Raw genomic sequence first — 14,725 nt, 5'->3', positions numbered from 1 at the left:
TTCTTTGTGTATGAGCGACTCTTCCAGTCTGGGGCCCCATGGTGACTCTTTCTTTAGTGATCACAGTGCGGGGGGAGAAACCTACGGATCAGGTTGGAATTTCTGCAATTGTCATGCAACTTTTTGTACCCCAGGGAAGGAGCGAAGCTGTGTGTGAACTGCGGTATAATCAGAACTTTCACTGTTTTCTATGGGCAAGAGCATCACACGTACCCATGCAACGATCATTATGTCCACAACTCAATAGTAAATCAGATCAATCGTACAATCAATCCGCCCAAAAACATAAAATAACGTGAAACAATAGAGTGCGTCTGCATAAAGGGATGAAAGATCCACCGAAGAAATCCAAATCACATATTTGGCAGATATCAGTCTGCATCGGCCATCGCCAACAATCACTTGGATATACTTTATAAACGGGCGACTTCCGAAATGGTTGAATTCACCCATATTTATATGTACAGGCAGCTTCACAGGTCGAAAATCAGCAAATTAAAGTAATTTGTGATTTATTTCTATTTTTTACCCATAAGTAACAATGAAAGTTGCAATTTTACCAAAATTAATGTATATTTTTTAATCCATTTTCCATATGGTTTGTTTTTATTTTTGTATTTTTTTTATATTTTAGAAATATAGACGGTTTGCTTTTTATATTAGTTTTATTATCCATTTTACATATAGATGGCTTGTTTTTTTATTTTATACATGTAAATTGATTGTTTTCTTCTTATTATTTTTTGCCATTTTTTTTTCCATTAAAATCCCATATTTTTTACTTTGGGGCGCTACATCATACACTGGACTATTCATGCACCGTTAACGGTTGCAAAAATGGCAAAAAAACTAACAAACCAAAAAAAAGTTGTGAAATAAATGCCGCCGCATAGCGTTGTACGACTGGAGGTAAAAGTTGAGTTTTTTCCACACAAGCAGCGCGTTGTGTGTGCCACCACTTTGTCATCTCTAGAGGGTTAATGGAGGAATAATAGTCTACAACAGCTGCACTGTGTGCAGAGGAGTCAGGCTACCCCTCACCCCTCCTCTGCTTGCTGTAGTGGGATGGGAAGGTTTGGGAGCCGGGGGTGGAGGGTTTGGTTTTGAATTCTATGAGCTGAGGCTGTGACTTCCTGTGACTAGATGCACACTGGCAGTGTGTGAGCTTCGTCTGGGCAAGAGGTAGTGAAACTCATAGATTTCAGAAAAACTGGAGGGGGCCAAGAGAGGAGCCACCCGATCCTTGGAAGCTGCCCTGAGAGGATATGTCTCGGATAGAGCCTTTCTCAAGAGCTCGTACAGACCGGTCTAAGGAGATAGCCTTGAAGGTCAGTGCCTGGGTTCCTTTTGTCTCCTGGGTTGTCACTCTGGCGGGTGGTGGCGGTGGCAGGGATGCATTTGGCACATAAGGGCTTCGTGAATCGCAGGAAGGGTGGGTCTCCATGGACAAAAAAAAAAATCTGGGTGGGTTATGACTAGAGGGGATTCCGTCTTGTGTCTCCATTGTTCAACCTTGTGCATAGGTCACAATTGCCATCTGTCACTGAAGGGGGATGTAGACAGCGCATCATTGCCCAACGGGTAGAACGCCCTCATGGGTTTAAGGCACCAGCTGTGCCATAGAAAGGAATGTGAGCCGAGGGTGGCCACCCTTTGGAAGGTGTAGGAGCCCTTTCGTTCAGCAGTGATGTGTTAGGTTTACTTGGCCCACAAGGTCTGCCGCCCCCATTCTGAACCACGCTATGCTCATTTCATGCCATGTGGCTGCAGCTCGAGCTCTGCTCTACCAGTAAAATCCACCCAAGAGATCTCTGTATTCCTGCTCACCGCGGCCAGGAAGTGACTGATATCTAGAAGGGGCAGATACTTTTATTTCAAGACTTGGGTCTTCATGTAGTTTGGATGTTCCTTTGTTGTCTGGAGGGCCCTGATGGTGGTGACGGGGTTAACCGCTATACCATACCTCATTGACACTGATTGGTAGACCATGCGCTGGTAATCTCAGAGTCTGCTTCTACATTCAATTTTTACAGTTAATTCGAATTTTTTTTTTCAAAAAGTTTCCCGGCGGACATTTTAGTGACGTCTCGTTGTTTGAGATGGATGGTAAAGTACATACAGTACAGTGAGAGCCCACCGATTACGTATATACATCCCATACGTTGGTCATGTCAGAAGCTGTGGTATCATACTAAACGCTGGACGGCTGTGACAACAGAATCTGGCTGGTCTGCAACTTCTTGGGTGTCAGATGTGGGATTCACAAGGTGACAGACGCCGGACACTTGAGGCATCAGGTTGAGGTGCAGGTCAGAGATGTCACCTTTAATTGTTGGGAAGTCAAGGTGTTAGTTTGCATTTTGGACAGATTTGGTTTAAGATGGGTGATGGACAACTGGGATGTCGGGTTACATGACGGACATATGAGCTGTCAGACTAAATGATGGATATCTGGATTATCAGGTTAGATTATGATCCCCTGGGTTGTCAGGTCATCGGAGAGACATATAATGAGATTAGGTGACAGGTTAGGTGACGGACAGAAGGTTTTTTTTATACACTAGGTGATCGTCAACTGGGTTGTCAGATTACATTATTATCCCTTGGGTTGTCAGTTCAGGTGATGGTCAAATGGTTTATTAGGTTAGATTATGGTCTGCTGGCTTCTCATGTTACAGGGTGGTCAGCTAGGTTGTCAGGTTAGGTGATGGTCAGCTAGGTTGTCAGGTTAGGTGATGGTCAGCTAGGTTGTCAGGTTAGGTGATGGTCAGCTAGGTTGTCAGGTTAGGTGATGGTCAGCTAGGTTGTCAGGTTAGGTGATGGTCAGCTAGGTTGTCAGGTTAGGTGATGGTCAGCTAGGTTGTCAGGTTAGGTGATGGTCAGCTAGGTTGTCAGGTTAGGTGATGGTCAGCTTGGTTGTCAGGTTAGGTGATGGTCAGCTAGGTTGTCAGGTTAGGTGATGGTCAGCTAGGTTGTCATGTTAGGTGATGGTCGGCTTGGTTGTCAGGTTAGGTGATGGTCGGCTAGGTTGTCAGGTTAGGTGATGGTCAGCTAGGTTGTCAGGTTAGGTGATGGTCAGCTAGGTTGTCAGGTTAGGTGATGGTCAGCTAGGTTGTCAGGTTAGGTGATGGTCTGCTTGGTTGTCAGGTTAGGTGATGGTCAACTGGCTAGTCCATTAGGTGATATTCAGCTGCTTTGTCTGGTCAGGTGGTCGTAAAATGGGTATGGGTTGTCAGGTTAGATAATGGTAGTTACGTTGTCAGGTCAGCATTGTGTTCAGCGCCATGTGTCAGATGCCGGGAAGTTGCTGTGAGATCAGGCCATTGTGTGGGGAGGAAGCTGATGGGCCGCTGTGGTGTGGTATTTGTGTAGCGTGGATGTGTTATGGCGGCAGCTCCCTGACATCTGTGCCTTCAGATAAGCAGCTGGACGGCGGAGATTACAATGAACGTGGTTTACGTTATCCGTCCGGCTTACGTTATGCAGCCCATAGACTTCTATTATGATGGAATGAATAATGGAATGCCTCCGTTATGGAATTACGTTATGGTTCGTGGTAACGGAATCCATAACGCAATTCAGTAAATACCACAACACGAACCCGCACACAAACTTCTAAATACGAGATTCGCTCATCCCTAGTTATTATAGTCCACATTATTACGTTGCAGATTACTGCAGTCTAGGTTAATATATTCCAGGTTATAATAGTCTGCCTTATTATGTTTCCGCTTATTACACACCCCTGAGTCTTTATGACTGGGAGTGTGGCTTGGATGGGGTTAAATACACATACACTTGCTGCCATAAGTGTGGTGCAATGTCAGGGCCTGTTTTTGGGGGAGTTGTCAAACTGAGCAACTGCCCTGGGATCCTGACGAGGTCTCCCCAGCCCCCCAATACCCTCCTATTACACAACCTGCCGAAGAACAAGCACGCTCGGAAGTGAGTCGGTGCCAAGGACAGGGATGATTGTGCCCGGAGCAGACCCTCCACAGATAGAGATGGGGCGTATTCGTGATATGGCATGTTTCTACACAAACTAATGAGTAACCAGCCTGGTAATTAGTGGGCGCCGCATGTGGGCGAGTCACAAGTGTGACGCCAAAATGTGATGCGGAGAAACCAAGTAGTTTTAGGAAAAATCCCCAGGACTAATGTACTGCTGAGTTGTGTATCTAAGCCTGTCATGTGTGATACTGTCTAGACACTGTATCTCATCCTGAGCTGTGTATCTAATCCTATCATGTGTGATACGCTGCTGGTATACAATCAGTAAATCTATGTAAAGTGCGGCTCTTCGTCCTCGGTACAAGTATGCACGTTATTTGTAGAGATAACAGGAGCTGCCGTGGTGCAGAGCGGGCATCCGAGGAGGGCAGCACGTGAGGACAGGTGCACACCATGTGATCTCTGAATACCCCAATTGCTGCAGGACTTATAGTATTAGTGATGGCAGGTAACGGAGAACAATCGCATGCCATGATTACCTAGCCAGATATCAGATAATGAAGTCCCCAGCTAGACCGCTGCGAGGAATTGTACAGATCCAGTTCCTGTGATACTGGGCGGCTAGTCTCTGTTTTACCAGTTTTTCCTCTTTACCACAGACTGGAAAATGAGGACTGATAGCATCGAAACTTCCACACGTCACTGCTGGACACTACAATACTACTATTATATCAGTGATGTCATCAGCAGGGGGCGGAGCTATGACTACCTCTCAGACAGGATATACAGGCAGGTTGTCAGCAGTAATATATGTTCCTGTAGTATAAGGTGTGGATCACATGTCATTATATCAGTGATGTCATCAGCAGGGGGCGGGGCTGTGACTACCTCTCAGACAGGATATACAGGCAGGTTGTCAGATGTATTAGTGGTAATTACTTGAACCCATGCATGTTGTGCTGGTGGCGACTGGTGTGAAATTAGCCTACTGGGCTTTTCTGTGTAGTGGTTGATGATTAGGCATTCATCCTCTCGGGGAAGGACATTTGCATAATGAGAATTTCCTTTCAAATTTGCATCTCATTTGCATAAGTGCTGGCTTCAGCAGAGACAAATTCATGTAAAAGAAGTAAAAGGCCAAATTCCTTTAATCTGGATTGTCAGACATTTCTGGAAACCTCCCTGCCCACTAGGGGCAGTATACCATTGCCAAGTACCTTACAGGGGGAGACGGGCAGGAAGCAGAGACCATATTTCTCCTTATTCCCCCCCTCCCACATCTAACAGGCCCGAGTGACGTGAAGAAGGCAGCGGGCACAATGAGGTGTTTTCTCTGATTTTCCGTTAGCCTTAAAAAGTGCGGCGCACATATAATAAAGAGCCGCATTGTCTCCGACACCTGGCCTCTCCACTTCACCATCGCTTTAGTCAAGGGGGAGATGGAATTTCCGACGACGTCCTACAGGATTTCAAAAACATTTCACCTTGTCCGAAACATGTAAATTTTTCCCCAAAAAAGCTGCAATATTTTTATATCTTGACTGGTGATTGAATCACTGGCGAAAAGTCGGGTCTTGATCTGTAATTTTAAACATTTTGCTTTGAACTTTCTGTCTGTTCCCTGCGTTTTGGGCCCTGCAGGGTTTTTCCCGGGATGTGTGGCCCTTTGTGTTCTCTTGTGGACCATTGTAGTCTAATAACTGTTTCATGCCATGTTGGTTTCTTTTTCTCTCCAAACGCCCCCCCTCCATACTGAGGATCCATTGTTGTGTGACATGAAAGTGATCAGACGTGGCCATTGTCCAAACTTGGCCGCGTGTGAAGGAGGATGAGACGCAGGAAGTGCAGAGGCCGAATGTTACCCACTACTGGGGCATCTAAATAAGAGCCGAGTGATGTCACCGCTGATCTCTAGTGATGGAAAGGCTGCATTCTCAGTGATGTCACCGCTGATCTCTAGTGATGGATATGCGGCATTCTCAGTGATGTCACCGCTGATCTCTAGTGATGGATATGCGGCATTCTCAGTGATGTCACCGCTGATCTCTAGTGATGGAAAGGCTGCATTCTCAGTGATGTCACCGCTGATCTCTAGTGATGGATATGCGGCATTCTCAGTGATGTCACCACTGATCTCTAGTGATGGATAGGCGGCATTCTCAGTGATGTCACCACTGATCTCTAGTGATGGATAGGCGGCATTCTCAGTGATGTCACCGCTGATCTCTAGTGATGGATATGTGGCATTCTCAGTGATGTCACCGCTGATCTCTAGTGATGGATATGCGGCATTCTCAGTGATGTCACCGCTGATCTCTAGTGATGGATATGCGGCATTCTCAGTGATGTAACCGCTGATCTCTAGTGATGGATAGGCGGCATTCTCAGTGATGTCACCGCTGATCTCTAATGGATGGATAGGCTGAATTCTCAGTGATGTCACCGCTGATCTCTAGTGATGGATAGGCTGCATTCTCAGTGATGTCACCACTGATCTCTAGTGATGGATAGGCGGCATTCTCAGTGATGTCACCGCTGATCTCTAATGGATGGATAGGCTGAATTCTCAGTGATGTCACCGCTGATCTCTAGTGATGGATAGGCTGCATTCTCAGTGATGTCACCACTGATCTCTAGTGATGGATAGGCTGCATTCTCAGTGATGTCACCGCTGATCTCTAGTGATGGATAGGCTGCATTCTAAGTGATGTCACCGCTGATCTCTACTGAATGGATAGGCTGCACTCTCGATGTTACCGCTGATCTGTACTGATGTCAGAATGCAGGTTTTCCATCTTTACATGAAAATGCACAATTACTATACAATGGTGAGATATGGTGATACCCGAGTTGTGAGTGCGGTGCTTTCTACAATGTCGGGAGTAATGGGCAGTGGATCTTCTCAGGCCATAGACTGTGCAGGAGGCGACTGTAAACAGCTGTGTCACTGGTCACGCGTTTCACTGCTTCTGACCAGCATCCAGCCAGATCATTGTGTAATCTCACAGCATCTGCGGAGATGTGAGAACTCGTCTTCAAAAAATAATGCCTGTGTGTAATCACCCGCTGATTGCTCGCTCTCCCAGCAGAAAGATCATCTATCCAGATTGTTTTTCTAAGCCTTCATTTTTAACCCTCTGCTGACTGAGACATCTCTACAAAGCCGTGCACAGCTAGTGATCCTGAGTGATAGAACATACGCATCACTGGTGAGAGGTGACCAGAGTAGTGATCAGTAATACACACCGGATCACCAGGATATAGAGCGGTGATATCGCTGTATATACATCACTGGTGAGAGGTCACTAGAGTATAGTGATCAGTACTACACCCAGATCACCAGGACATAGAGCGGTGATATCACTGTATATACATCACAGGTGAGAGGTGACCAGAGTAGTGATCAGTAATACACACCAGATCACCAGGATATAGAGCAGTGATATCACTGTATATACATCACAGGTGAGAGGTGACTAGCGTATAGTGATCAGTACTACACCCAGATCACCAGGATATAGAGCGGTGATATCACTGTATATACATCACAGGTGAGAGGTGACTAGAGTATAGTGATCAGTACTACTACATCCAGATCACCAGGACATAGAGCGGTGATATCACTGTATATACATCACTGGTGAGAGGTGACTACAGTATAGTGATCAGTACTACACCCAGATCACCAGGACACAGAGCAGTGATATCACTGTATATACATCACTGGTGAGAGGTCACTAGAGTATAGTGATCAGCACTACACCCAGATCACCAGGGCATAGAGCGGTTATATCACGGTATATACATTACTGGTGAGAGGTCACTAGAGTATAGTGATCAGCGCTACACCCAGATCACCAGGGCATAGAGCGGTTATATCACGGTATATACATTACTGGTGAGAGGTGACTAGACTATAGTGATCAGTACTACACCCAGATCACCAGGACACAGAGCAGTGATATCACTGTATATACATCACTGGTGAGAGGTCACTAGAGTATAGTGATCAGCGCTACACCCAGATCACCAGGGCATAGAGCGGTTATATCACGGTATATACATTACTGGTGAGAGGTGACTAGACTATAGTGATCAGTACTACACCCAGATCACCAGGACACAGAGCAGTGATATCACTGTATATACATCACTGGTGAGAGGTCACTAGAGTATAGTGATCAGCACTACACCCAGATCACCAGGGCATAGAGCGGTTATATCACGGTATATACATTACTGGTGAGAGGTGACTAGACTATAGTGATCAGTACTACACCCAGATCACCAGGGCATAGAGCGGTTATATCACGGTATATACATTACTGGTGAGAGGTGACTAGACTATAGTGATCAGTACTACACCCAGATCACCAGGACACAGAGCAGTGATATCACTGTATATACATCACTGGTGAGAGGTCACTAGAGTATAGTGATCAGCACTACACCCAGATCACCAGGGCATAGAGCGGTTATATCACGGTATATACATTACTGGTGAGAGGTGACTAGACTATAGTGATCAGTACTACACCCAGATCACCAGGGCATAGAGCGGTTATATCACGGTATATACATTACTGGTGAGAGGTGACTAGACTATAGTGATCAGTACTACCGGATCACCAGAGCAGTGATATCAGTGTATTATGATCAAGGGTGTGACTACGGTATTATATATGACACCATTTCAGAATGGCGCTTCACATAATATAACTTCCTCACATAGTGAACATTATTATTAAGCCGTATAGTGCCATTTTCTAGCTGTATTATGAAACGTCTGCAGCACATTGTTCTCCCTGTCATTATATGCTGTGTGACTGAGTAATAACAGCGCTGTAATACGGTATTATGTAATTAATAATATGTGTCCTACATAGGTATAGGAGGTGCAGAGGTTGCTGGAGCCAAAGATTCACTCGCCGTCCGTGGATTAGTTGAGTGTGTGTGTCTGTGTGTGTGTGTGTGTGTGTGTCTGTCTGTGTGTGTGGGGGGGGGGGGGGGGGGGTTAAGACATTTACGTTACATCTTTGGTAAAGAAAATACTAATTAGTTCATATAGATCTAGTAGCGATGACAAAGAACGGAGCCTATGAGGTCAGAAGCATCTGGTGCTATATCTTCATGCCAAGGCTTCCTGTTCTGTCCCTCAGTTTTGTCAGATTCACCATCCACATCAATGTTGGCACCGGGGCAGTTATGTGTGGACATTGAGGTGCCCATTTGTCGTATAACTTCACCAGTAACCTAGTCCTGGACCCGCAGAGAGAGTGATGTAGACCATGTGGCGACATTCCAAGACGGAGGTCTGGAATATTTCAGACTTTCCATCTGTCCGGCCTTCTCAGATCAAAGGCCTTGGGGTGAATGTATGTAACCAGTCCATTGTGATTATAAGCGAGCACCGAGCATGTAATCGTCTCCGAATCGCGCCCTGCCCTTTCCTTCCTGACTATTAACTTTCTTCTGCGGTCTGTGTATTTCTACTCCAGCTCGCTGTACATATATACAGTAGTTTATCACATACATCCTACATTATAATGCCTGGATCTGTTTATATTGTTTTACAGGGTCCAGGAAGCTGAGATCTGGACTCCTGTATGTAGGATACCTTCCCACATGGCAGAAACAAAATTAAACTAGTCGCCTCTTAATTTCCTTCTTAGACAGGACTGATGCTAAAAACAGGACCCTGCATCCAGGAGCCATACTGGGGGTGTCTTCTTACGTGGCAGAGGGCCCTCTCAGGCACTGGATGTAAATGCTACCCCTTATAGCTACACCCCTGGCCAGGCTTTGGCTGGTGAGGCGAGCAGGATCCCGCTTGCTCTGTCATTCTGCAGACCTTGTTTTCACAGGATTTCCTGCAGGAGCTCTGGTTTCCTCTCTACGTGCCCAAGGCCGGGACATTGGACTGTAAGCTCCACAGACGCAAAGGTTTGTTGTGTCTGGATAAAGCTATGGTTGTATATCCAATAAGTTTTAGGAAGGGGTCCCATACTTTTGAGTTCCTAGGCAGGGTACATTATATAATGATAGAGCAATCGGTGACTGTAATAACCTCCATCGTCCATTATAAGGAGTGTGGCAACCTTTGGCCTTGTCTTAGATCAGGGATAAGAAGCCGGTCAGTCCTTAAAAGGGATCATAGACCTGATGACAAGTTCTTATAAATATCCCAGAGTCCTCGTACCCAAGAAAAACACTGCTCAGTAGTACCGGAAGGACTCTGTCTTCAGCCCCACAGAACAAGTTGTCTTATAGACAAGCTGTGATTGTCAGGGGAGGATATTCACAACGCACAGCGACTTCCTGTCTGTAATCTCATTATATGGCAGCCCTAGGAGTAAAGAAGCAAAATAAGTGGTGTAGATAAGGTACAGGAGGGCGCAAACACCCTTGACAGAGGGGAAGGTCTATATATAAAATGCCGACTTGTACGCTTCATATCTTCCATATTGTTCATCCTCTATGATCACTAGTATGTCCCCATGACAACACTTCCAGTTCTGCTGGTTTTGCACTGTTACAAGAATATTGTTTTGGATACATTATCCGCAGCGATGATGAAACCTGAGATGTTGATTTGTGATGGGTCAGTTCTGCCATAACGAACTTGATTTTGGCTGTATGAGAACTCTGATGATGGAGGCCTAGTATTTGGAATGATTGAGCTGGTAACAGTGGCCATGGCAGACGTAGGTGACACAGATGCCGTATCACTATCCACATCAATGTTCCCATCCTGAATACTTCCGGTTATGTGGACACTGGAGTCCCTATGATAAAACTGAACATGCAGAACGCAGGAAGTGTTGTCACGAAGGTCCGGAGTAGAGCAGCACAGTCCATTTTTTGGGATGGTCGGTGATTTCGTAGTGTGTGTTTACAATGAATGCACGTCTGGATATAGGATGCGTGACTCATAGCTGTATAATGTGGAAGGGAAGCAAGAGCAATCGTACCCTGAACAGGACTCACTCAGCAGAATTCTGTGATGACTACACCCATCATTGTGCCATACAGACAACCCCTTCATGGACCTATCATCTCTGAGGTATAAGGCAAAGCGTTCACTATCCGACGTGCAGACTTTGTCAGTATTGTCCCTGGCCCTAGTGAAGGGCAGAACCTATTGGTGCGTAGCGGACCCCACAGGATATGAGTGGAGCATCCGTGACCAGTATTATATATATATATATATATATATATATATATATATATATATATATATATATATATATATATATATATATATATATATATATATATATATATATATATACATATACACACACACCCTGACGGCAGGAGGGTATAAATGGCTGATTATGTTCCTATTGCAGTGTACATAATTGACAAAAATAATTTTGTCCTGGTGAAATGGGCTTTGTTGTTGGGGAAATATTAAGATTACTTTTGGCCATGTAGCGAGTCGCAGTCGCAACGTGACCCAGTCATACGTGGGTCATTGTGACGTTCATGTTTTTTTAAATTCTTTATGCTGTGGTAACGGGGCAGAAGGCCATCGCCATCCCAGAGCGTACACATATAGGTTCCGTCCTGTGGGCGCCTGGTACTGTGTCACGGTTTCTCTCGCTGCGGATGCCAGTAAATCCCTTTGAGGTTCCGGCCCCTCCTGATCCTCGCCAGCTGTTCCCGTTGTTAGGAGAGGTGCTCTGTGTCATCGCGCTGCGCCATTCCCAGCTGTGATCTACCTGACCGCCCTCACCGCCACAACCTGCCGTCTGACAGCGGACCTCCGGCAATGTTTACTAGGGCCAGAGATGTGCTAATGGTAATTACAGCGCCGGATCTGGGCGACCTCTATGTAGAAGTTCATTGTGAGCCTGAAGGGTGCAGGTGAAATACGAGAGGCCTGTACAGGATCCCCTAACCACCGAGGTGAAGTAATCTCCATCCAGTAGAAGTTACATTACTATAGGCGGGGGCTGTACTGCTGGGAGGGGGACTGTCCTGCTGATAACTGCATTGGGTCCACCTCTTTGTGGAGGTAAGATGTAATAGATTGTAAGCTCCGTGCATTCATGCTCACCCCCAAGGCCATTAATCTGCCGCTCCGACGGGGATCTGTATCCAAATCAGCAGAGTCCATCCTATATTTGTATAGTCAAATTCCGAGCTCGATTTTACTATTTGGTTCCAGCGCTTTTTTTTTATCATGTGACCTGAAACTGCAAACTGAAATCCTCGCAGGCTTGATCATCCGCCATCTTTACATGATGCACGTTTTGTTTTTTACAGCTGAAGGTTTGTTACAGTTGTATCCAGTCCTGTGTGAGCTGCATGGCAGGAGCACAAATCTCTCCCCTGTCTGTTGTAATGTATCAGTGCAGGTAGAACAGCCTTCACTCAGAGACTTGGCTAGATTGCTGTTAAAACCTAATGCTTCTCACAGCTGAGGGTTTGTTGCAATGTAGAAAGCATACTGTAACCACAGGGAGCACATATCCAGACACTTCCCTTTTAGGGGTAAACGTTTTTAGTAGTTTTTTTATTTCCCCGATGCGTACACTGTATTCTGATGCGAGCGGCCTGGACGGGGTCCGTACTTCCCTGTTACTGTAATCAGCAGGACGCAGGACAGGAAGCTCCAGCACTGCTAATAATAACAGCCTGCGTCCGGGGAAGGAGAAGAAATAATAGACCCAATTATTTATTTATTTTTCTGTAGAAATCAAAATGCAGAAGGATAAAATAAAATGTAGGAATCGGTGACCGCAATGGGGCAGCCATTTTGAAGACTATGACACTGCATTTCAAGAGAATGCAACTTTATCCGTTTCCGTCACCCACAGCGGGTCATCATGAAGTGCTCCCTCTACTGGAGGCTGTGATATGTAGTGGAGGGAGGAAACTCTATCATTACACCTCCTGGAAATGTTTAGACCTATTCCCCTTGACCCAACTTACTAATGTTGTCCAATCTGTGTAGTCGGGACTCGTCGTATTGACAGAGGGGGTCTTAAAACCCAGTTGTCAGTTTATTCACACATTTCCAGGAGGGTTAACAGAGGAAAGGCACAAGGTAGAGTCCTCTGTTAGAGTAGAGGTGCATGTGAAAGTTACCCTCATCTCTGAGACAGGACTTTCAAGAATAGATAGGGCAACGGTTTCCAGCTGTTTCAAAACTACAACTCCCAGCATGTCCTGAGCAAGGCCGCAGTAGGAGTCTCAGTCTTCAAATGACTTTGTTTACAGAGAGCCCTGGATAAGGAACTGCAGAGGGTCACGATGAGTGTTGTAGTTGCTCAGGAAGTGTAAGACTTGTGTCACCCGGAAACCATGCTCCTCAGCAAGATATTACCCAATCGTGAAACATACCGCCAGCGAGCCGCGCTCCACACCGAGGCTATGTGCCTATCATATACAGCAGTGGTCAGCACATGCTGGGAGTTGTAGTCTTACAACGGTGAGGTTGGAAACCTCTGGTATTTAGCACATGGACCACATGACGACCGTTCATCCTGTGATAACAGCTTGACGGAAAGGTTAAACAGTGACTAGAGGAATGTGCATAGGAAGTAATGTGTGATTCATCCCCTCCCCCGTGGAAGATGGGGGGATATTCCAGGAACCACGTCTTGTAAATACCTCACACCAGTCCTCGGAGATCACTGACCCCTCATCCCAGCAAATCCACTTTATTATCCATGAAATCTCAGCATGAGCTTTACTGGTGGGAAAACCAATATGGCCACCAGTGACTGCAGAGGCCATGACTCACCCGGGCAATGTGCGACTAACGGGGGGAGTGAATGTTTAACACCCTCCATCCTTATACGACCGCAATATACCACGCTGATATAACCGCAGTATACCTGTAACACCCTCCATCCTGATATAACCGCAGTATACCTGTAACACCCTCCACGCTGATATAACCGCAGTATACCTGTAACACCCTCCACGCTGATATAACCGCAGTATACCTGTAACACCCTCCACCCTGATATAACCGCAGTATACCTGTAACAGCCCCCACCCTGATATAACCGCAGTATACCTGTAACACCCCCCACCCTGATATAACCGCAGTATACCTGTAACACCCCCCCACCCTGATATAACCGCAGTATACCTGTAACACCCTCCACCCTGATATAACCGCAGTATACCTGTAACACCCCCCATCCTGATATAACCGCAGTATACCTGTAACACCCCCACCCTGATATAACCGCAGTATACCTGTAACAGCCCCCACCCTGATATAACCGCAGTATACCTGTAACAGCCCCCACGCTGATATAACCGCAGTATACCTGTAACACCCTCCACCCTGATATAACCGCAGTATACCTGTAACACCCCCCATCCTGATATAACCGCAGTATACCTGTAACAGCCCCCACCCTGATATAACCGCAGTATACCTGTAACACCCCCCACCCTGATATAACCGCAGTATACCTGTAACACCCCCCACCCTGATATAACCGCAGTATACCTGTAACACCCCCCACCCTGATATAACCGCAGTATACCTGTAACACCCCCCCACCCTGATATAACCGCAGTATACCTGTAACAGCCCCCACCCTGATATAACCGCAGTATACCTGTAACACCCCCCCATCCTGATATAACCGCAGTATACCTGTAACACCCCCCCATCCTGATATAACCGCAGTATACCTGTAACACCCTCCATCCTGATATAACCGCAGTATACCTGTAACAGCCCCCACCCTGATATAACCGCAGTATACCTGTAACAGCCCCCACCCTGATATAACCGCAGTAT

At 46.1% G+C, this 14,725-nt stretch overlaps 1 protein-coding gene across 5 annotated transcripts in view; it reads left to right on the top strand.

Annotated features, from left to right (window-relative positions):
• Positions 1–14,725, top strand: part of ARHGEF2 (Rho/Rac guanine nucleotide exchange factor 2) — an 88,045-nt gene that overhangs the window by 49,899 nt on the left and 23,421 nt on the right. The window contains exon 1 of one of the 5 annotated variants that reach the window (XM_044274281.1): positions 1,133–1,328. The exons of the other annotated variants lie outside the window; for them this stretch is intronic. Coding sequence (XP_044130216.1) covers positions 1,266–1,328 — 63 coding nt within the window. The 5' untranslated portion in view covers positions 1,133–1,265. Of the gene's footprint in view, positions 1–1,132; positions 1,329–14,725 lie in introns of those variants that run through there. 5 annotated transcript variants of the gene reach the window in all.

This window comes from Bufo gargarizans, unplaced genomic scaffold (genome assembly GCF_014858855.1).
Source record: "Bufo gargarizans isolate SCDJY-AF-19 unplaced genomic scaffold, ASM1485885v1 original_scaffold_1624_pilon, whole genome shotgun sequence".
Taxonomy (NCBI): Eukaryota; Metazoa; Chordata; class Amphibia; order Anura; family Bufonidae; genus Bufo; species Bufo gargarizans.
This window is presented reverse-complemented; position numbering and strand designations above follow the sequence as displayed.